Genomic DNA, 24,368 nt, shown 5'->3' on the forward strand with positions numbered 1-24,368 from the left:
CATAGTTGCTGTAGTTAGCTAGTGAGTAGTGTTAGGTCCCTGCAGGGACTTCATCCCAGGGACTGGGCATGTCCTGGTCCCTGGGTTTCAAGCCGTACTCAGCTTGTAGTACGCCTATGCTGGTTATGATCCCCATAGCAGTTGCCTACAGTTGCTTGGGGGAGTCGCACTTGAAAGAAAAGTGCAGGATCTGCAAAAATTTAGGCTGAGGATCCAGAAAGAACAGGACATTCACTGAAGAGCTCTCCTCATGGAGGCTGCACTTCGCCCAGCATTGGAGCCATCTCTCTCTGATTGAACCCCAAGTACATCTGCGTCAGTGCAGAGTGCTCCTCCAGCACCAAGCTCCTCTCAACGCCATTCCCCCTTGCCGGTGCCGACAAAGCGCCAGAAGAAGTTGGGTAGCTCCCTGGCACCAAGTAAAGAGGGGAAGATAGTGGCTAGCAAAGGACCCTGTTCAGGACACCTGCCCAACACAGATCATCAAGGGGCCGCCTCCCCTTTGAGGCCTCTAAGCCCCCTTAGGGATCCACCTCCAACTCCGGGGAACGTAGGGGTCCCAGCACCTGGCAGTGCCTTCAGCACTACAGGCCACCCAGGCTGCTAGGGACCTTGTGGCCCTACCGGCTCCACCTGCGCCGTAGCCGGCGGGAGAGACCATGAAGGCTCCCCCACCCAGGAGCAAATCAGCCAGACATCCGCCTTCAATGGCAGTGGCATGTCCCTGGTCCCTTGGGGAGAGGCATAGATCTATCACCCCGCGACCTCGATCTGTGGTACTGCAGCTGCGGTCCCCGGCTAGGCAACCCAAGCCTCCGGCACCACATTCGTGCGCTCCACCGCCAAGATGTGGCTCACTGACCTTAAGACACCGGTCTCTGCCCTCCTGGTGCCGATCTCCTCGATGCAGGCCCCTGTTGTCCAGGTGGTCACCGGGGTACTGGTCACCTCCTACTGGGGGCCAATTGCCAGCTTCGCACTGATGGTCCCCACCTACCTGGCACCAATCTCCAGTGAGGCGCAGATCACTCCCCATTTGGCACAAGTCACGCATGTCCAGAGGCAGCTGTCAAAGGGAGAATCCTATGGCCCCACCATGGTCCCCCAGAACTGATTCCTCTGGGGAGTCAGAACAGGAATTCAGCCCCTCCCCACGCAAACAGTGGTTGCTGGGGGTGCCGGACATCACCACTGACCCCTCTGGAAGCAGATGGCAGCCCGGGTGCTGGCCAGCCAAGAGACCTAATTGGAACCTGTGGGGGCTCCCAATGATGCTGGTGTTGTACTTGCCCTGTTTATCTGCGACTGCGTTAGAGAAACAACTGGCTGCACCACTGACATCGGGTTCAGACCATGGCGTGGGCTCTGTCACGGGGGCAGAGGAGCAAATACTGTCACAGCAAGAAACTTCCCCAGTGGGGGAGACTGACACAGCCCCTCCCCCTGTGGTGCCATCATCATCCTCATTCCTGGATGAAGCTGTAGCAGGACCATCCCATTCTGCCCTTCCTGATGATTTTAAAGCATATCAGGATCTACTAAAGAGGATGGCTGCTAACTTGGTTCTGGAGGCCAAGGAGTTTGCAGAGCCCACAGACACCCTTTTTGATGTTTTAACTGCAGCAGCCCTGGGTAAAGTCGCACTCCCGGTAAACGAGGGGGTCTTGAGAACTCCCAAGGCCCATTGGCAGACCCTGTCTTCCATACCACCAACGTCCAAAAGCATGGAAAGGAAGTACTTCAACCCTGCCAAGAGGTTTGAATACCTGTGCACCCACCCGCCCCCAGGGTCGTTAGTGGTGTCTGCGGCCAACAAAAGGGACAGGCTGGGTCAGGCAAGTGCCACACCTAAAAATAAGAATGCATAAAAATGAGACCTTTTTGGAAGAAAGGTTTATTTGACAGCCAGTCTCCAACTGCAAGTGTCGAACCACCAGACCCTCTTGGGGAAATTCAATTTCAATTTGTGGTACTCCCTTAATAAATTTAAGCATTCCCTTCTCCAGGACCTCAGTGCTGAGTTCTCTACCATCTTGGAGGAGGGCAAAGGCAGTGGTGAGGGTTCTTTCCATATGGCCTGGGATGCCGTGGACTCAGTAGCCAGGGTAATGGCCTCTGTTGTGGTCATGAGGTGCAGTTTGTGGCTGCAGTCCTTGGGGCTCTCCCAAGAGATGCAGCTGTCCATTCAGGACCTCCCGTTTGAAGGGAATGCTCTCTTTTTGGAGCAGACCAATGCAAGGTTGCACGGACTAAGAGACTCTCGGGCCACATTATGCTTACTGGGTCTTTATATGCCGCAAGCTACTAGGAAGCAGTTCTGGCAGCCACTGCTGCTGCCACTCAGATTCTGGGGACCCCCGCAACAGGGTGCTTATAGGAAAAAAGATTGAAATAGAGAGTTTAGATGCCCACCTCATCTCCCTTGCCTGCTCAGTCTGGTTCTGTTTGACATTAAGGGGGCCCTCAGCAGGCATTTTGATGGTGCGCATGAGGACGATCCCCCAGTTAAACTTCTGAGTCCATCCCACTGTTTGTTTTCAAACCATTTGTGTGACTTCCTAGCTGCATGGGCCCAAGTAACATCAGGTGCTAAACACAGTAGCATTAGGCTATATCCTGCAGTTCTCCAGCATCTTCCACCCCTGCTCCCCTCCCCCCATGCCCCTTCCCCAACCGTCTTCATGGACCCTTCTCATGAGCAACTCTTCGTCCAGGAGGTGGACACCTCCTACGACTGGGGGCGATAGAGGAGGCCCCTCATGATGTGAAGGGGGAAAGGGTTCTATTCCCAATATTTCCTAATCCCAAAGGCAAAAGGGGGCCTAGGACCCATTCTGGAGCTGCATCACCTCAACAAATATCTCAAGAAATTGACGTTTTGCCTGGTCTCCCTACTTTTGTCATCCCCTCCTTGGATCCAGGAGACTGGTACGCCGCCCTCGACTTGAAGGATGCATAATTTCATATTTCCATTTTCCTGGGGCACAGATGGTTTCTCTGCTTTGTGATGGGCCAGCACCATTTCCAGTTCACAGCACTATCCTTCGGCCTCTCGTCTGCCTTGAAGGTATTCACAAAGTGAATGGAGCCCATAGCTGCTTACGTGAGGTGTCAAGGGGTACAGGTTTATCTGTATCTTGACGACTGTCTCATAAAGGGACGGTCTCAGGCCCAGGTGCAAAGGAATCTCGATCTGGTGCGCTCCACCTGTTGCAATCTGGGTCTATTAATAAATGAAAAGAAACAACTCTGCCCCCTGTATAGCATCTAGAGTTTATAGGAGAGATACTCGACTCTATGCAGGCCAGAGCCTTTCTCCTGGAGGCCCATTTCCAGACTATGTCTGACATGATCTCTCACTACCACCCACAAGTTGTTGGCCACATGGCAGCTTGTACTTACATAGTACGGCACGCACAGCTTCATCTCAGACTCCTGGAAGCATGGCTGGCATCAGTCTATGTCCCCAACAGACACAATCTGGACCGGATAGTCATGGTACAAGATCACATTGGGTCATCCCTGGAGTGGTGGTTGGACCTTAGCTCAGTGTTGGAGGGAGTTCCCTTTGCGGCTCCATCCCTGTCGGTGACTCTGGTCTCCAATGCTTCGGACCTGGGTTGGGGAGCTCACCTCGGTGATCTCAGCATGCAAGGTCGCTGTTCGCAAGGCGAACACTCTCTGCACATAAACGTCAGAGAGCTCAGAGCGGTGCACTTGGCCTGCCAGGCGTTCCCGCCTCACTTGAGGGGCAAGGTAGTACAAATCCTGAGACAATAATGCAGCAATGTTTGATATCAACAAGCAAGGCGGAGCCTGTTTGTCATCCCTTTGCCAATAAGCTCTTTGGTTGTGGGACTTTTGTTTGCAGCATGCCATTCATCTCATAGCCTTGCACCTCCCGGGGCCCAGGAACGTGTTAACAGATCACCTCAGCAGGACCTTCTTGTCTTGCCATGAGTGGTCATTCCATCTGGAAGTAGTCAGTGTAATCTTCCAGAGGGGGGAGACTCCCATGGTGGACTTGTTCACATCCAGGCAAATCAGGAAGTGCCACATCTTCTGCTCAATTCGCAGGATCGACAGAGGCTACCTGTCTGACGCCTTCTTGCTCCCCTGGTTGAGGGCTCTGCTGTACGCTTTCTGCCAGTGCCATTTAATCCACAGAGTCCTCATGAAGATCAAGCAGGACAAGGCAAAGGTAATCCTGATAATTCTGGTTTGGTCTCGCCAGCACCGGTCTTCCTGTGTCTTCTTAGAGAATTTTGTCATGGATCACTGCCTGCATCAGGTTTTGCTATGAGCAGCAAAAATGCTACAGCTGGCGATTGTAACCACCCAGTCAACCAGAGCACAAGCCTCATCAGCAGCCTTCCTGGCCCAGGTGCCAATTCAAGATATCTGCAGGGCCACTACCTGATCATTCATCCATACGTTCATGTCCAGTTATGCAGTCATCCAGCAGTCCTGGGATGCTGTGGGCTTCGGTAGAGCAGTATTGCAAACTGCACTACCGTGAACTCTGGAGATTTTGCTTGTGAGTCACCTAGAATGGAATCAACATGAGCAAGCACCTGACGAAGAAAAAACCTACCTTTTGTAACTGTTGTTCTTAGAGATGTGTTGTTCATATTCATTCCATTACCCACTCTCCTACCCCTCTAAAAGGGTGTAAAGCTGGCGGTGCCTCATATACCTGCGCATGAGACTTCAGAGGGCGCCAGAGCAGGCCTTATGGATATCGCTATGGCAAAAAATTCCAACAACTATGTACTTGGGCAGGCACACACCTAGAATGGAATGGACGTGAGCAACAGATCTCGAAGAACAACAGTTACAAAAGGTAGCTAACCGGGTTTTTTTATGTAATTATATGTATACTGGAGAAAACAAAATGGAAATACTTTTTTCAAATGAGACGAGATTATACTGCAAATCACGTTAGTTACTAAATCGGAGGCTGTGTGCCTTGCAGCAGTTACTGAACCAGAAATGTCAATTCTGTTATCAGCACCGATTAAACATGTCAACACAATAAAAAAGACAATGCTGAATTTTAGGTTGGTAGACCATCTTGCACTGTCTCCAGTCTTTGCACGGAGTTGGAGAGTCTACCTTAATGACCAAAGCTACACCTCTACCCCGATATAATGCGGACCTCAGGGAGACAAAAAATCTCACCACGTTATAGGTGAGACCACCTTATATTGAACTTGCTTTGGTCCCCCCGTTCCTTGTTCCCTAACCACCCCCTCCAGAGACCCCCATCCCTAATCACCCCCAGGACCTCACCCCCTACCCAATCCCCTGCTCCCTGTCCCCTGACTGCTCCGACCTCAATTCACACCCCCTGCCTCCTGACAGGCACTCACCGGCAGCGGCGGGAAGCGGAGCAACGTGGCCGTAGCCCGCTCCACTCTGCCACCTCCCAGCCGCGGTGCTCCGCTTCCCACTGCCGGTGAGCGCGGGGAGGTTGGGGAAAGGATGCCCCCATACTCACCTTCGGTGGGAAGCGGAGCACCACGGCTGGGAGCTGGCGGAGTAGAGCTGGCTGGAGCTGGGCTGCTCCGGTTCCCGCCGCCGATGAGTGTGGGGAGGTTGGGGAAACGACGCCCCCCGTACTCACCTGCGGCGGGAAGCAGAACGATGCGGCCCCAGCCCACTCTGCTTTCCTCGCCCTTGTCCCAGCTGTGTCACTGGGGGGAGGGGGTTGGGGAAAGGTCCTGCACTCATCTACGGCGGGAAGCGGAGTGCCGCGGCTGGGAGCTGGCAGAGTGGCAGGCTAGGGCCAGGCTGCTCCGCTTCCGCCATTACCGGTGAGTGCTGGGGGGGGATCCCTTCCCCCAAGTCCCCTCCCCCGAGTGACATGGCTGGGATTGGGGCGAGGGAAGCGGAGCGGGCTGCTCCCGACCCCCTGCTAATCCCCTGGGCCACTCTGGGACTGCGGGGCCCCCAAAAATGCCCCCCCACAGCTCCTGCCTCCCAGACCCTGGGGGGCGGAGCCCCTGCCCGCCCCCGAGACCCTCTGCCCCTTAGCCAACCCCTCAGCCTCGGCCCCTCTAAGAAAACGATGGAGACACTCCAAGGCAATTTTGTTTATTCTGGCCATAAGCTACAGGTGCCTTCACCATTTTTTTGGGTCAATTGTACTGTAGACTGCTAATACATCTGAAAGAGTCACCATGTACACTTGGTCTTTATCAATCACTTTTAGGAGATGCTTGACCTAAACTACCATAGTCTCTTTACCATTCCCAGGCCGAAAACCCAGATTTAACAGGAGTCATGGAAATCTGAGAAATACAAAGCTCAAACTGCGTCCCAACTGTCTTAACAATTCTCCAAAAGAGGAAGTTTGGAAAGTGGGCAATACATGAAAAGAACGTCCATATCAAGCAAAGGTTTTCTAGAGCAGCGGCCTAACAACTGATGCTTGAGATATAGGCAATTTGTTCTCCGACAAGGAGGCATAGACTAATATTCACCAATAATGACCCTAACACCATCCATAATCTTACAAAGATTGATAAAAATCCAAATAATAGATTGTAGCCCAAATGTAAATACAACTAACTGATACTTTCAAACTTCCAAACTTTCTTGCTTCAATTCACTCCAGACATAGATTTCCTGCCACGAAGGCAACCAATGCAACAAATCTTCTTACTTTAATATTTGCCTTTGTACCACTCGAATGCATCAGTTATACCTACGTAGAAAATATTTCATACATATGATACCCCAAAACTCAACACTATTGAAAATTACAAGAGATTGCATATATTAAAATTGCAGAAGATAATTGAATAACAGAAAAGATAGTGAAAATGGAAGTATTCAGTCGTAGGATTACTACCTGACTGGGGAAAGAAATTAAGAGATACAGAGCAAGGCAGAAAAGAGATTTTCAGCAGGAATATTAAATGGAGAGTGGATGAAGTAGAGAGATACACAAGGAGGCTGTCCCTGATGGCAGCAGCAGCAAAGAAGAAATCTCTTGCACCAAAGAGGTTATAAGTGGAAGAGTCAGATAGCCGGCAAGTACTACATGAGAGAAGAGAGCTACATTGTATAAAGGTAGCTTGTAGCAAGTCCATGAAAGGTTTTTAAAACCTGGGAAGGCAATTCTGAACTGAATTAGGAACCTGAAATGGCAAGTTAATGAACTTGTATTTTATATTTGCTTTCTTAAAAAGCCAGATATACTAAGATAAACAGCAAATTTGTCAGGTAAAACTGCTCCCTTTATAATTCTTTAACAAGGTAGGCACATTTTGATGTACACCTCTACCCTAATATAACGCGACCCGATATAATGCGGGTTCGCATACAACACAGTAAAGCTCTGACACACTGCTCTGAGCAGCGTGTTAAGAGGGCCGGGCCGAAGCCAAGGGGTTGGATCTAGTGCAGAGGCGGGAAAACTACGGCCCGTGGGCTACATCTGGCCCGCGGACCCGTCCTGCCCGGCCCTTGAGCTCCTGGTCAGGGAGGCTAGACCCCCCCCCAGTGTCACCCTACCCCCGCAGCTATGCTGCCGCATGGGCAGCGGGGCTGCAAGCTCCTGCTGAGCAGAGTGGCAGTGTGTCTAGCTCAGGCTGGGCGGTGCGGCTGCCAGACATGCTGCTCTGAGCGGCATGGTATGGGGGTCGGGGGGTTGGATAAGGGGCAGGAGGTCCCAGAGGGCAGTCAGGGGACAGGGAGCAGGAGGCGGTTGGATGGGGCTGAAGTTCGGGGGGAGGGTGGTCAGTGGACAGGGAACAGGGGGGTTGCATAAGCATGGGGGTCTCGGGGGACCTGTCAGGGGCCGGGTGCTGTGGATAGGGGTCAGGAGATGGGGAATGGGGGGGTTGGATAGGCGTGGGGTCTGGTCCAGGGGGAGGTGGCTGCTTGGGAGAGGAGTGGCCCTGGCTGAGCCTTATTGTACCCCCTCCCGCCAGCGCAGCAGTCCCTGCTTTGGTTGCTTCTGTAGCTGCTTCTGCTGGTTGGAGTCCATGTTTGTGCTGAGGGGGAGGGGGACAGTATTCTAGTGGGTTAGATGTTTTTACATGTTACATGATAATTTAGGTTATTTATGTCATCATCTTTTTATTTTGTTTATTTTATTTGTGTCTAGATAATGATGATAGGTGAACAATATAAATTTTTAAAAAAGAGTTATGTATGAAATATTTTCAAAGATAGGAAGATTATTTTTAAAGGCTTTTCAAAAATATTTTGGCTATTTTAATATTAAGCAGTGGAAATTCTACTTAAAATGCCTCACTTATGGGTGGAGAGAAGGTATTTAAATGATATGTATGTTCTCCTTTTGAAAAAACCAAAGAACGTTGCATTCTACAATTATGAAACTTTTTACATTTTGGCAACACTATTCAATAAAAACTTAAAATAAAATCAAAGTATTTTAATTTGCTGAAATACAACTTTTTCCTGCACTGTTGGGATTCATATTAACACTACTTTGCCCTTCTTTCTGAATTATTTTAATGACTGCAGCAAATCCACTGAACTGTCTGTCAAAATGTGGGTGGCAGGCTATTATTCCACTTAATAAATTATAATTTATGGGAGGTTTTATATCCATTTTAGGGATAAACACTTTATGCTTTGTATTTTCATCAGCAATGTAATAGATATTTAAAGCAATGTCAGAAATACAGGCATAGAAAACTGAGGGGAAAATTACAAATGTTTAGTTTTTCTGTGGGTTGGTCTACATACTGAACATTTTTTCCATCTGATTTCATGTTTTTAGCACTTCAACAGAGGTGGTTGATGAATTGCATCTACAGTATTGCCACCTACAGATTTATAAAAGGATGTTTCTTTAGTTACAGACACTCAACAGATCAGTTAACTCAATACGGTTGTGTTGTCATATTTGCTTTGCTACTAAGCATACTTATCTTTTTTGTGCAATTGTCTTCCAGATTCATGAGAAACTGCATTACTTTGAAAAACAGAGCCCTGTACCCATACTCCATGATGCAGCAGCCTTGGCAGATGATGTAAGTGTCCCCTGCTGAGATCACTGGTACCAAGTCTCCCAAAAAACTGTCTGCAAGCAGAACTCCTCATAGTGCAAACATATGAATGTAATCCTCTGAGCTGAAATCATAAGAAGCTGCAAATGTTTCCAAAGGTGCTGTCATCACTGGGCTTATTGCTGATATTACTTTGATTTTTATTCACTTTCCTGTTGTAAAAACATGGCAAGATAGCCTCTTGTTCTGCTTTGGTAACTACGTAATAGAAATTTCAGGTTGGAATTCTACTGGGAGGGAAAAGCTGTCAACTATTAGTGTTTTGAGAAGGTCACAGACAAGAGGAATGCTTTGGAAAAATAAAGACAAATGAGATAGCTGTACTGTTGACAGGACAAGAAAAATGACAGATAATACTACAGGAATGAGGCATATGAAATACATAGAAAGGAGGGCTTGTCCAAAAAATACCTGTTTGAAAAAAAAAAAAAAAAAATGGTAGTGATTTATGGATATTAGAGCTTTCCAAATTACCTTTATAACTAAAAATAAATTATGGAAGTGGTCGGCATTGATAGAGTAGTTAATTTCCTGTTACTATAATTTTTATTTTAAACGAAAAAAAAATCCAACCTGTCATTTCTTGCTATTTGGTTAATTCTAGGGTTCAGATGAATTTTGCACACACCTGTATAAACTATGACTGAACCTGAGGTAGGATGGAGAGAGAAATGTTTATTAAACTGTGGTTTAAGTGAAATCCATCAGTCTTTGTTGTAATTGGTGATTTCAGGTGTTTTTTTTTTTTCTTTTGATAAATGCAATATGTTTTAGGATTAATTTCAAACATGGAGGCTTTGAATCTTGTTGCATTTCATAAATGTTCTTTGAATGCTTAGTTATTGTTTTTATATAATGCCCATACACTTTAAATAAGCCATTTGTGTATTTGGCATGAAACTGTTGACATATTTAGGATTACAACTTATCGTACAAAATCAAGACTATCACTATGTTTGAAACATTACTGAAAAAGCCCATTTACGAGAATTTAATCATATTTCAGTAAGAGGATATCTACATCCTGTGATGTATCAAATATAATAAAAAATTTACTGTGGCGTCAGACATTAACAATGTTTCCTTTGAAGTAACTGCATTTAGACAAATAATTATTTTGCAAACTAGAAAGGTCATAAAAATGTACTCCCAAAATTCTGTTTATTAATCTCTTGTCACATAGCATAAACCAAGTTAGAGTTTGAGTGCCTTATCTTTTGAGTGCACAACGTAAAGCACTTGAAATGGGCCTGATTTCAGAAGTGCTGAGCACCTGCTCTCTGAATATCAGGTCCCTTTAAGATGTCTCTAGTTTGGGCACCAAGAAATAAGGCACTCCAAATCTCTGTTCAGTTCTGAAAATTTAGGCCATTGATCTTTACTACACTAAATATGTAATGAAAAATTAATAGCATATGTTCTACAAAAAGTGTATGCATTAGAGATGTGAATCTGTGATTTCTGAATAATGGTATTTTTTAAGATTTGACTTTGCTTGATACCTGGAGTTTCTAGTGCTTTTGTTATTCTTTTTGTGTAATTTGAACAGTTCACATTATGGGCCCATTCCTGTAAGGTGTGGAGTTCTACTGAATTCAAGCTAAGCACTTCTCAGAACCCAGTTTTTTGTGTGTGTGAATATGTTATCAGTACATTTTTATGGGATTGTAAATTAACTTGTACACAACATATTTTGTATAACTTTAAAATACATGGAATTGGGGCATTAGAGATGCATTAAATTTTTGGCACTCTTGTTGACAACTAGTAAGCCTTCAAGGATTTAAGAGCATGTTAGCGATATAACAGAGACAAGGTAGGTGAGGTAATATCTTTTTTTGGACCAACTTCTGTTGGTGAGTGAGACAAGCTTTCGAGTTACACAGAGGTCTTCTTCAAGTCTGGAAAAGGTACTAAAAGCATCACAGTTAAATACATGATTGAACAGATAGTTTAACATAAATAGTTAGCACATATTCTAAGGAATCATTCAAGATGAAGTGGCCTGTTAATACCCCTGTGACCATAGGACAAAAAGAGTGGGTTAGTGGCTTACAGATTGTTGTAATAAGCCATAAATGCCGTGTCTTTATTAAGACCATGATTTTTAATGTCTAGCAAAGTTATGAATTTAAGTGTCCAGGCTCATCTTTTGATAGTGTTGTTCAGATTTCCTTTGAGGATGAGGACAGATAGGTCAGATATAGAGTGATTGTTTTGTGAAAAGTGTTCACCTGCAGGTGTTTTTCATATCACTCTATATCTGACTTATCCATCCTCACCCTCAAAGGAGTCCTGCATAACACTTTCAAAAGACAAGCCTGGGAGCTTAAATTCATAACCTAGCTAGACACTAAAAATCATGGTCTTAATAAAAACATGGCATTTATGGCTTATTACAACAATCTGTAAACCCCCTCCCCCTTTTTAAATTTTGTCTTATGGCTAGAGAGGTATTAATGGGCCTCTTCACCTTGAATGGTCCCTTAGAATATGTGCTATCAGTTCAATCTTGTAGTTAGCTGTGACACTCTGAGTACCATTCGCAGACCTGAAGAGCTCTGTGTAGCTTGAAATCTTGTCTTGTTCACTAACAGAAGTTGGTTCAATAAAATACATTACCTCACCCACCTTGTCTCTCTCATATCGTGGGATCGACATGGCTACAACAACAATGCATATTAGCAATTTAACAGACATTGTGTTTCAACAGATTTTGAATTAATGGTTCTTTTCCTGCTGATATTAACTGTTTTATAGTTAGAAAAACAAGGAAATATTCTTATTAATAAGAAATGTCGTATTTCCTGTGTGTTATAAAACCAAAACATGGAACAGTGCTCCCAAAAATACTAAGTGTTTTTATGAGTTTGTTTTTACTCTTATGATTGGTATTAAGGCTTCCTTCATATTGACTATCAAAAGCCTTAATTATTATTATAATGCAAATGCTCACTCAGAAACCAGATCCTTTTAAAACTGTTATTTGAATCAGTACTGTGCTGATGTAAAGGCTTTCACAACTTTCTCTCTCTAAACCCCCAAAATGTCTTGACCCCAGTATCCCCGCTCTGTTCTACCTCTGTTCTGGCATGGCCTCTCCTCTTTCACTATCTCTGGCTCTGGTTTGCTGTTTCTTAGGATTGCTTCATATTCCCCTCTCTGTAGTGGTTGCCCTCTGTAAAATTAGGTGAATATTGTACTAGGTAAGATGCATCAATTCCCTTAAAAGGGAGAATTTCAGAAGAGCATCTCTGAGATTCATGTTCCTGCAATCCTCCCTGTATTCAGGTGATCAGTCGTGGCAACAGCATATACCCAAAGTACATCGCCCAGGTCACACAGAAATAACCCCTTACATTAAAAAAAACCCTACAAAATAATGTACTACTTCTAAAAATGTACCAACAGCTCTGGTGCCTTTTATACACATACCAGCAAACAATCTCTTCAGTTTCTGTTTCCCTATAGGCAACATCAGTGATATTGTAGACGCTTTACAATTTTATAGGAACAGTATTTCCTTCTGAAGACTTTAGGGGAGAACAAAATTGATTATTTTTGTGTGTGTGTGCTTTTTCAACTATACAGAGCTTTTTTTGTTTTTAAAGTTTATAAAAATGTTTTTAAAAAACCCTTTAAAATTCTCACGATTTTTCTGTTTCCTCCTCACTATGGAATACAACTGTTCTGAAGCTTGTATATTCACACCTGTGCATATGTCCATTATCTTAGAGCTCAGCTCTGCTATAGTTTACCATTTGTGTGTAACACAATTTAAAGGAAAGAAACTGATTTGATCCTCTTAACAATCTTACTCATTAAGGAATATGTCTTTGTCAATGAAGCTACCATTGGTAGACTTTAATCAATAGTAATGAGCAATGTAAAGCCAAGGAAAGAGAGTACAAAGGGAACCTGCAGTGCTTAACTGCCCCAGAAGACACTAGGAGCTAGTATCATCACAGTTCATGTTCAGCTTCTTAAAACTAACTGAAAAACCATACTACACTAGACCTTTGCATTGTTGGTTGGCTTTATGTGCCTGAAACACTTCACTCTGCTGATCTAAGCTGATTTCTCATTGTAAACTCCTACAGTATTAATACATGAATATAATAATACCTCGCTCTTGTATAGCAAAGTACTTTATTGATGTTTATGATCAACTTTTGTCTGTGGGTCAGAGTTAAACAGTTATTAGAATGTATATGTTGAACTTTCTTGTCAATCTTATTAATTCTAAGTTTGAATTGTAAGGGTAATGGAAAATATATGGAAATTATTCTTATTAGCTGTTTTTATATTTTTAGTGCTTAGAATTTTATAATTGTATAATGGAGATATATATTGGATAAAAGTTACATTTGTCACTGTAGCAACTTCTTTTGAAAATCTTTTAGTTTGATTTCTGTGAACTGAAAGTAATTTTAACTTTGGTATTTAGATCAGGGGCAGGCAAACTTTTTAGCCTGAGAGCCGCATCGGGTTTTGGAAATTGTATGGAGGGCCGGTTAGGGGAGGGGGTCATGGCCCGCCCCCCCCCTCCCCCCCCCCCCCCCCCCCCTCCCCCCCCCCCCCCCCCCACACACACACCCCACGCTCCCTGTCCCCTGACCGCCCCTGGAACCTCCACCCCTGACTGCCCCCTGCTGACCCATCCAATCCCTCCTCTCATTCCTGACTGCCCCCCTGATCCCCGCCCTCTGAGTGTCCCGACCCCTATCCACACCCCCGCCCACTATCCCGAACTCCTCTGCCCTCTAGCCAACCCCCCCACTTCCTGCTCCCTTACTGCGCTGCCTGGAGCACTGGTGGCTGGCGGCACTACAGCCGCACCACCCGGCTGGAGCCAGCCACGCCACCGCACAGCACAGAGCATTGGGTCAGGCCGGGCTCTGCAGCTGCACTGCCCCAGAGTTCGGACCCCGCTGTCCAGAGCATTGCTCCAGTGGCGCAGTGAGCTGAGGCTGCGGGGGAGGGGGAACAGCAGGGGAGGGGCCGGGGGCTAGCTTCCCGGGCCAGGCGCTCAAGGGCCGGGCAGGAGGGTCCCACAGGCTGGATGTGGCCCGCGGGCCGTAGTTTGCCCACCTCTGATTTAGATAAATAAATTTACTTGCTGCAAATAACCATTTTTCTTTGAGATTTTTTTTATAGTATTGATTTAACATTAAAAAGTGATTATATGAAATCATTTTGGATGAGGTACTGCGTAAAACTTCATAATTCTAGACTAGGCTTCAGTGATGTGAAATGTGTTTTGGCTTTTCCTTGCCCTGGAAAAATAGCTGATGTCTGAAATCCTATAGTAGTAAAAATATGCATCTTAAATCCAAATTAGTTAAGAATTTAGTGATAAGAAAAACTGAAACATGAGGAAAGTAGTTCTGGGATTAAATGTTAGACTGTTGCTCTATTGTTTACCAAATCACAACGTTGTAATATTACCAAACATAAATTACTGATCTTGTTGTTAGGACATATTCTGTACATTTTGTGTGCTTGAATAGCTGGTGACCTGTTATAGGCCATAGTATGATTAACCTGCTTTACATTTTAACAAGCTGCTTGCCATGTATGTGTAAACATAATAAAAGGTTCAGACTGCTTGCTCTGTAGGGGCACTTTGCTTCCCTACCCGAGCCCTAAACAGCAGAGCTACTGTGGGTTTTTGGAAGCAGTGTGGATTTCACCACCTCATTCAGAAGCTGTTTTTTATAGACAGTGTCAAAGTTTGATCCAGTCGTTTTTACAAGCAGTCCTTTGTCTGCACGCAAAGGACCATTCACTTAAATGAAGTGCTGGGATTTGCTCTCATTGCTATAAATCAGAATGCGATCTGGCTGTACCGTTGCCAGATATGATTACTTGAGTTAAACTGAGCTGAAAGGCCTGGCTTAAATCTGGTCCACTGAGGGCCAGAAAAGAAGAGCAATGATTGATAGTCTGTTTTTCTTTATGTTGGCTTCTGTTTGAACACACTGGAAAGTAATAACCTTGAACAGGATAGATTCTCAGTTGTCACTGAGGCACAGAGTAAAACAATGCTCTTGCTAATGTTCTTTATGTCAATTCAATCTCCCTCACAGCTGGCTGAGGAGCTGCAGAGCAAGCCATTGAACACTGAGATTGGAGAGCTGTTGAAACTACTGTCTAAACCAAATATCAAGGTGAGGATGTGTTACACCTGCAAATCACATGCATACCCATTTTCTAAGGCTCCAGAAGGTTTTGTCTGTTTCAGTCAACTTTTTCAAATACTAGGAAGGAGGAGGGACTCGGTATTAATAGCAAAAATGCAAGAAAGGCAGTTAGTATTACCAGAAGATTGTAATTGTTACTGATATTCACAAAAGAATTTGAATGGAGAGGAATTATTTATTTACAACAGGAGTTCAAAAAAAATGTGTTAAGAAATCACACTAAATTTTTTTCTTCAAATGTCTTTTAGTAAATGTATAAATATGTTGAAACCACTGTTATGACTTAACTATAATTTGCTTTTTAATTGATGACTGGTACAGAATACATGAATTAAAGTGAAAAGTGTGAGTAAAATATATAAATAGTAAGATTTTATACCTCGGATAATGCATATAGTTAATGTAGTTCTCAAAAACCATCCAGAATTCTCCCAATTATCCTACAAAACCTCATAGGATTCCATAAAATGCCCTACAGCAGGGATTCAGCACTTTTTAGCTGACAGTAATATATATATGCTATGATCAAATGTAACCCATATTAGCAGTTTGCTTCTTGTTTGTTTTTCACTAGGGATGGGATGAAAAAATAAGTTAAACAGGTATACACTAGTCACTAATGTATATGTTCCTGTGTCTGAGTTAATGACTGTTCAGACAATAGCCATTTTGGTGGTGAAGGAGCAGAAGTAGCTCCTCTGTCCTGAACCCCCAAACACCCAGCCTTGTGCCCTGCACCTCCACACACCCCACAGCCCTCTGCCCTGAACCCCCAGACACACCCAACCTTGTGCCCTGCACCTCCACACACACCCCAGCCCTCTGCCCTGATCCTTCCCACACACACACCCAGCCTTCTGCCCTGCACCTCCACACACCCCCCCACACCCAGCCTTGTGCCCTGCACCCCCACATCCCCCCCAGCCCTCTGCCCTGCACTTCCCCCAGCCTTCTGCCCTGCACCTCTCCCCAACACCCAGCCTTCTGCCCTGCACCTCCACACACACCCCAGCCCTCTGCCCTGACCTCAAGTCGCCCCGCATAGCCCGCTGCAGGCCTCGGTGAACAGAACCCCAGGCTGGAAGTGGGCTGAGCAGGCTGGAGGCGTAAGATCAGCATTTTAATTTAATTTTAAAGGAAGCTTCTTAAACATTTTGAAAACATTGTTTACTTTACATACAACAATAGTTTAGTTATATAATATAGACTTATTGAGAGAAACCTTCTAAAAAATGTTAACGTATTACCGGCACGCGTAACCTTAAATTAGAGTGAATAAATGAAGACTCGGCACACCACTTCTGAAAGGTTGCCAACCCCTGTGATAGACAATGCCTAAACTTTCTTAGCATGTTTCACACGGCCTGCCATTCAAAAAAATGCCAGTTCCTCATTATCCACGCCTATACTTTACTGTATCTTTTCAGGTAGCGGTAGACTGTGCATATTTTTCAACATTGAGGCCTTAATGGACTGAGTCTAAAGGCTGTTCTCTGGTCCCAGTTGTATTATTTTAAGAAACTAAATCATCACCTTTCATAAGGAGTTACAAAGATGTAACCTTTTCTGTCAGTGTAGTTGTTTGTCCTGCTGCAGTGGCTAGGTCAAGTATGGAGGCTAATGAGTCTGGTAAAGATTGGCTGCAAGAGTACGGTGATAAACCTGTACTCGTGGTATAGCATCTAGAGGGGGAAAAAAGAGACACGCTGTTTTACAATGGGTTACAATGGCTGTCTACGCTGATAAATTCTGTCAGCTCTGCACAAATTCAGCTTGTTTTCTTTGATGGGTTACTGCTTCTTGATTGGGACCTCTGAGTGCTACCCCATTACAGATAAGTTTGGTAAAATTTATTGAATTTTTGTTAGCATGTTCACCCACTAAACAGTGACTGCTGGTATTCTCCAGAATACCATTAATGAAAACTGTCTTTCCCACTTAATGATGTATACGTATGCAATTATCTTGTTCCTCTTGCTGAGTGGTTACTAGAGTTAAGTGGATTACTATATACCCATGTAATGGTTGAGTTATCATTCTGAACTTGGCACTTTTTGTGTGTTTGGATAGGACATAACCGACAGGATTCAGTTTTTCCTGCATTTGTCTTACAACGAGGACTTCTGGCTTGCTGCTTTTCTGTTCCAAACCCTTTCCTCCCAGACTGCAATGTCTATGCAGTGTGGTTCCTGTGATGCTGTCATTGAGCCTCTAGCCTTTTTATTTTACCTTCCAGGTCAGGGCTCTGCCGAAGGACTCTTAAGTCTTAGCATGCGCCTTCACAATTATATTTGCCACTATGTGGCATCCCATTCTCCTGGTGAATATGCTAGCATTACATATTGATTATGTGCACCCATCCCAGTACTTAGACAATATCTCATTAGTCTTAGGGCCTCTGCTTTTTAGTTTTAACTAGCTAAACTCATTGTGATGGTCTTAATAGGATTTCTGGGGAAAAAACATATTTTCCCATGTATAACATGTGGCCTGGTACTGCACTAGTATGAATCTAACAGCCACATTAACATAGCTGAATACCCTTTTTGGCTACAGAAGAAGGGAATGGCTGGACAGACTGTAACAGACTCTTTGTGTAGCCTTGCTGGGCAATCCTTAGTAAGACAGAAACTCCTCACCTCCCTGCATGGCTGATCTTGCTAGACCTTGGGCATGGGCATGAGTGGAGAGAAGGGACTGTATACCTGATACTCTTGCCACACAACTATCCCTGGGGAGGTGGGTAGTGAGGGGAGGGGAGAACCTTGACCTCTCCCCCTGACATATTAGCCAAGAAAGAATATGTTACATTCAGTAATGGGTTCTGGATTAATTACTTCCTTTCATCCTTCCCTCTTCTGCATCCCACTCCCCCCTGGTGGGCAAAGGGGGAAGCAGGAAGGGAGCTGTGATTCCTTATGGTCATAATTCTTCCCTAGGGCTACTCCTTGGACTGTACAACTATATGTTGCCCTTGTGCAATTTATTGAGCAATATCTAGCCCTACTATATTATTACATACAGAATTGATATTGACTCCTGAAAAGTGGTGGGGTGTTTTGGGGGGCGGGGGGCGAGGTTTGGGGGGAGGAGGGGTTGATCTGAATACCTGGTGGAAAATGTTCTATAGAGCAGTTTCCAAACAGCTAAAATCTCCTGGGATAACTGAGTATTTTTTCAATAGTGAAAATTGTTCAGGACTTGGTTTATATGGTAACTGGAGGTTATTGTTCTGTTGCGGGAACTTCATCTCCTGACCCAGTGCAACTGTACCTGGGGCCAGATGGAGTATTTCCAATTTTCCTCCATCCCTGCTTTAATCTCTTCACTGCCCAGCTGCATTATACCAAGATCGTGTTCCCACCAGCCTGGTTGTGAAGAGGGTCAGACACTGGACAGCGAATGTAAGACTAGTGGTACCCGGGCGGTACAGGATTAATTAACAATAGGTCTAGAGGTTTTTAGCAACTGCGTTATTTAGGTGAACACAATAAAACATTATGAAGTTAACTTTTACTGATAAGATGTTTGAGTATGTGTACTATTTATCTGTTGGTTTTGTAAAGCTCTGACAAGTTCATGTTATCCAGTGGGTTTCCCATTCATAAAGGAATGTCCTGAAGCAAGAAATAACTTCCACAGGAGACATTTAATTAGTTGGAATTGCGACGTTTAAAATGTAATTCAAATGTATCCCAAGGATATTCCTTTGCAAAGGATAGATTTTAAATTAAAGGGACTTTGCTAGTATTTTAAAAACTTCACATAATATTCTACCACACCTACCCCAGAATTCCTTTTCCTATACTGTAATTAAATGCACTTGAAATGGAGGCATTTATCTCCTCCAATTAAAACAGAACCCTGAAACAGACGAAAGTGTTTGACTCCAGGAAGAAATCAAGTGGTTTTCTTCATCTGAGAGTGGATTTAGGACCAAGCATTACAGTTTGAGGAAAGACCATGTGCTTGTTCGGTCATACAGATTTAAAATACAGCTGCAGAATCCTATGAATGTGGACCATGCAAACAGCCTGTGTTTGTTATAGTTACAATATTGGATATTGTGTTATGATTTAAATATTGCATCATTATTGATACCTAGAACATAAAAAAATATTTTCATAGTTTAGAACTTATTCTCACTTTGTCAGCCTGTTCATCACAAATTTATAACATAGACTGATAGTCTTGCCTCACTCCTCAGACATCATCTAATGTTAAAATATGTAGCGAGATGTATGACTTCTGTAACTTCTTTGTACAAATATTTACTTAATATAGCTTAATTCATTCCTTTATAGGTCAATAGGTTCAAAAGGTCTATTTAACATTAGTGTTTTTGTTTACAATTTGATATCTGGCACTCTAATAGTGATCACCATTGCCTAGATTACTCACCAACATGAGTAAGTTTTACAAAATCTAACTCTGTGAAAAAGGACATTATTTGTGGTATTCGCACAATGAGAGCTTAAAGTCACAGAGTTTGTATTTTGAATTTAGTAGATTATGTAACCTTGTTTCCCATAATGCTATAACAATAGTGTAATTAACACAAGCCACACCCCAATGTCCTAAGTATGTGACACATTGTACTGTGGTATGGAGATTAAATGTAGTAGGAGAGCTCTGAGTTAATATTTATTTGTGTACATATACAATAGTTATAGGCAACCGTCAATCCACTGAATCATGGTGTACATGCAAAGGTCTAGTCGGGTGCCCGATGAATCAGCTTATGGCTGACAAGCCCAGGCAGGGAGCAACACAGCTTGTTACAAATTTCATAGATCCATGTATTGTCTGAGTTGGAGGGCGCACATAGATGCCCCGGCGGGTGCGTTGGCGGGGACCGCTGACCTAAGGGCTAGCCACCAGTTGGAGTCATATTAAAAATCTAAGCCACTGAAAATTATTTTTAAAAATGTTGATATCTCTTCTGCTTTGGAGGAGCATGGACTTTTTTCTAACCACTTAAGAATGCTTGTGATCTTTCTGACTGCTTGTAGTGGAATTCTTTACCTACTATTTGTTTGGGTATGTTAAAAGGATTGCCAACCCCTGGCATGAAGGGCAAAAGAAGTACATAACAGGAGAACAAGGCACAACTGTGAATGACTGAATGTATCAAGGCACAAGAAAATCTAAACTATGTGAAGTCCTTCAGAAACTGTACCTGTAGCTGTACTGAGAACAAGCACTGGACGTTCTTATAAGTATTTTTCTTGGCTACTCTTTTATTACATTAGAGTGAATAGAATTTTGGGAGTAATTTTAAGATAATTTAGATTGAAGAGAAAACCACTCTTGCATGACTGGGAATACTTTCAAATTAACTTGTCCATAGACAACCTTTACTGAAAAACGCTGTTCAGAAAAGAGATAGAATCTAGAAATGTTGACGTTATTTATGTTTTAAAATTGGTTTAAAACAGAAAACTGAGAAGGAGCATCTGGTAGTCAATGATTGGTTTAGAGTACAAAGCCATAAATGAGATGTGTGCTTCCTATTTCATTATTTTCAATAGACTTTAAATTGTTTTTAATGTATTCAGACCTTTTATTTAACAAAATGCTAACAATATGCATGTTTAAGTAGACTCACTTTTCATCACCTTTGTGTACTTCAGCTTTATTCATACTGTCATCGTTTAGGATCTTGAACTAGACATTACCAAAATTTACACATCCAGTGAAACCTGAGCAATTTCACTGCTTTTAGTTTAACTATTTCTTGCATATTTGAACCTGAGTTTTTAAAACATTTTTTTTAGGTATTTTTAATGGATCTTTACAAGTTATTTTGCATTTTCTTGGTGGTCTAGTGGTATTAGTAGGAAGTTGGTAAATTGTGTACCCTATTAAATGATGAGTTTGCTGCCATGATCACAGCCATTTGCTGTTTACTTGGCTCCTATGGAGCCCTAATGGGTTATTCTGATAAGAGTGCCTATTGCTTTGAATGATTTATTGAAACTTTTGTCAAAAGAGCATTTTAAGGCTGATTTACATTAACCAGTAGTTGCTTAGCAGCTGCATTGCATGGACCAGAATCAGTACAGCAGGCTTGACATCTGTCATGAACTAAAATTTATCATTCCATCAGTAGACCACAAAGACAATGTGACAATAAGATATGACCTATCGGCAGCAACAAATTATTTAAGATGTTTCTAAAAGAATTAGAGACTATAAACTCTTAGAGAAAATTTATGTTTGGTTAAATGTAAGCAAAATTTGGTTTTACGGTGGTCTGTGATCTATCATAGAAAATCCTGATCTAAACTTAACATTTCATAGGCCTTTTTTTCTTGCTCCCTTTCCATTGGAGCCAGAGCTGGTTGAGAATTTTTCATTGTTTTTTCAAAATCAAACATTTTCCCATGGAATTTGCTTGAAATTAGACTTTACTTTCTATCTGGGAAAACTGAATAAAACATTTCAGTGCAACATTGATCTGTGTTTACCTAAGCTGTTGTGTGTCTCATATATTCATTCTCCACTATGGGCTGTGCTCAGGAGCGGCGCCAAGGTTTTTGGCACCCTAGGCGGGGGTCCTTCCACGCTCCTGGTCGTCGTCGGCAATTCTGCGGCGGGGGGGTCCTTCTGTGCTCCCGGTCTTCGGGGCACTTCGGCGGCGGGTCCCGGAGCGAGTGAAGGATCTGCCGCAGAATTGCCGCTGAAGACCTGGAGCGCAGAAGGACCCCCCGCCGCCGAATTCCCTCCCCCCCCCTCAAAATCCTGGCGCGCTAAATGGAAGTGCCGGCCCTGGCTGTGCTCCCTGGCTGAACCATGTCTCCCAGGATGCACAATGCTCTTCCCCTCTTGTTGATCTCTGTAGTGTATCATGGGAGACATTTTAGTCCCTCTCTGACCTCATGAGAATATCCTCTGCTAGCATGTGGGATCACAAAATAGGAAGCTATAACCTGTTCAGGAAAGCAGAATTTTGCATATTTATGTAAGTAGGTTGGAAGTGTCATCCGTAATCTTCTAGGTTTGCTGGTAGTGTTCATCATACGATTCTCTGTATTTTAAAATATTTTAATATCACATCAGAAATGGAGTTTGAGTTGATTTGAAATAGTGGCTGCTGTTTTGAACAGATGACATTGTGGAAATGGCACTTTTATACTCAACAATAGATCTGCTTCCCATGTGTGATCCAAGTTGTACCTTCTTTCTGTACTGACAAAAATAGAAATTTTAATATTTTTACTTCTGTTACAGATATACAGAAGAATGAGACTAATTGTTTTGCCTCTTGCATCAACAGAATTGTTAACTAATCTTTATTTGCAGAATTCTCATTACTGGGGTGATGCAGGAGCCAGAAAGAACCCAGCTTGACCTTCAGATGCCAGGTTGAGTTTGCAACTGGCATTTAGGGAAGAAAACCTGTATTTTTCTGAGCAAATGTCATATGTAAGCTATTGAAACAGTATACATGGAACTCTGTAATGTCCTCTTAAGATATGTCTACACTGCAATTAAAAACCCATAGCTAATCCTTGCAAGCTGACTCGGGCTAAGGGGGTTGGGCTAACGGGTCTGTTTCACTGCACTATAGATTTCCGGGCCTGGGCTACAGTCCAAGCTATTCCCACCCCCACCTCCCGCTCACCTTTCAGGAACCTAGAGCTCTGCCAAAGCTCCGAAGTCTACACTGAAATGAAACAGCCCCATAGCCCAAGTGAGCTGGCAAGAGCCAGTCATGGATTAATTGCTTGTGTAGATCCCTACAGTAGACATGCCAAACCTGTGGAAAAAAACACAGACATTGGGCTTGTTTTTGGCTTAATTGGTTTGTGAGTTGCTTGTTGCTAGTTTTGGCTTGTAGCTTGTTGCTTGTTTGGCTTGTTGCTTGTTATGGCTTGTTGCTTCTTTTTTTGATTGGCTCCAGGCAAGTGGGGGCAAGCAGGGGCAAGGAGAAGGAGAGAGTCAGGGGTGCACAGCAGGCCCACCACAGTCCCAGACTGCACACCGGGGGGATCTAGTCACATAGAGTTGAGGTTCTTAGGGATTAGCTTGTTTTGGCCTTGTTTTGAAATTGGATTAGCTTGATTTTTAGCTTATTGTGAAAGTTGGGGTGCTTATTTACCACGTGAAAGTTGGCAACTGTGCCCTACAGTTACTTTTCAGGAGATAACATATAGATGCCCCACATATCAACCATGAGGGCGAAGGAGAAGTAGACAGTAGCTGTGAAGACTTTTGTGTGGAAAGTGGTAAAGACAGATCTCCTCTCTTCCAGAAGCTTCCTCCACTTATGTGGAGGAAACATGAGGATTAAAAAAAATAAAGAGAAAGGAAACAAAGGATGAAATTTGTGTTCAATTTTCATTTTGTTTTTGTTTTGTTTTATATGCTTATTGTAGAACAACTTTTCCCAGTGTTCTGTGGGAGACATTTGGCTACGAAAAGTTCTTTTGATCCACCTACATTTTTTGTAATCTAATGTAGGTTTTTATTGTGTACTGTACCCATAATGTATCATCTGAATCCATCTCCCTGCCATTTGGAAAGAAAAAACTGTTATGAGCTCAATGCAGGAACTAGTGGGTGAAACGATGGTTGACATTTATGCAGTAGGTCAGACTAAATGATCACAATATTCTCTTCTGGTCTAAAAACCTGTGAATCTATGAAAAGTAGGGGTATTGGCAGCTTTTTCTAAAGTTATGTGCAGTATGCTGCTATTTTGGTCCCCTCCCCTACTTTCTGACAGGCTTCTTGGAGAAGAAGAGTTCTAAACTTACACACTGTCAGCTTCAAATCTTGACTTCTCATTCCATAGGTTGCCTTGTCTCTTAATTCTGGAAATCCCCTTTTTTTTTTTTTAAGACTCCTTACTGTTTATTTGTTTTTTGTGTTTTTATTATGGGTTTGAGTCCTGTGAATCAAGCTACCTAACTCTTTTATTTTCATAAGTTTTTGTTACTCTGTGTATATATAAGTACTATTGAAAAAGGAACAAATCAAACATAATTCTAATAGCTAAAATGCACTTTAAAAAAGAAAGCAACAAAACATGCCTTAATTACCATGTACCAACCAAGAGAAATCAACAACCAACCATGGCATATTCTTAATGTGGTAGGAACTGACAGAGAAC

At 43.3% G+C, this 24,368-nt stretch overlaps 1 protein-coding gene across 4 annotated transcripts in view; it reads left to right on the forward strand.

Annotated features, from left to right (window-relative positions):
* MPP7 (membrane palmitoylated protein 7) overlaps nucleotides 1-24,368 on the forward strand; it is a 292,487-nt gene that overhangs the window by 171,941 nt on the left and 96,178 nt on the right. For all 4 annotated transcript variants that reach the window (XR_004644410.1, XM_034760180.1, XM_034760179.1 and 1 more), the window contains 2 exons: nucleotides 8,934-9,011; nucleotides 15,137-15,217. Coding sequence is in view for 3 of the 4 variants with exons in the window: in XM_034760180.1 (XP_034616071.1) it covers nucleotides 8,934-9,011; nucleotides 15,137-15,217 (159 nt within the window). In the remaining variant the exon portion in view is untranslated. The remainder of the gene's footprint in view (nucleotides 1-8,933; nucleotides 9,012-15,136; nucleotides 15,218-24,368) is intronic.

The sequence above is a fragment of the Trachemys scripta genome, chromosome 2 (assembly GCF_013100865.1).
Source record: "Trachemys scripta elegans isolate TJP31775 chromosome 2, CAS_Tse_1.0, whole genome shotgun sequence".
NCBI classification, from domain to species: Eukaryota; Metazoa; Chordata; order Testudines; family Emydidae; genus Trachemys; species Trachemys scripta.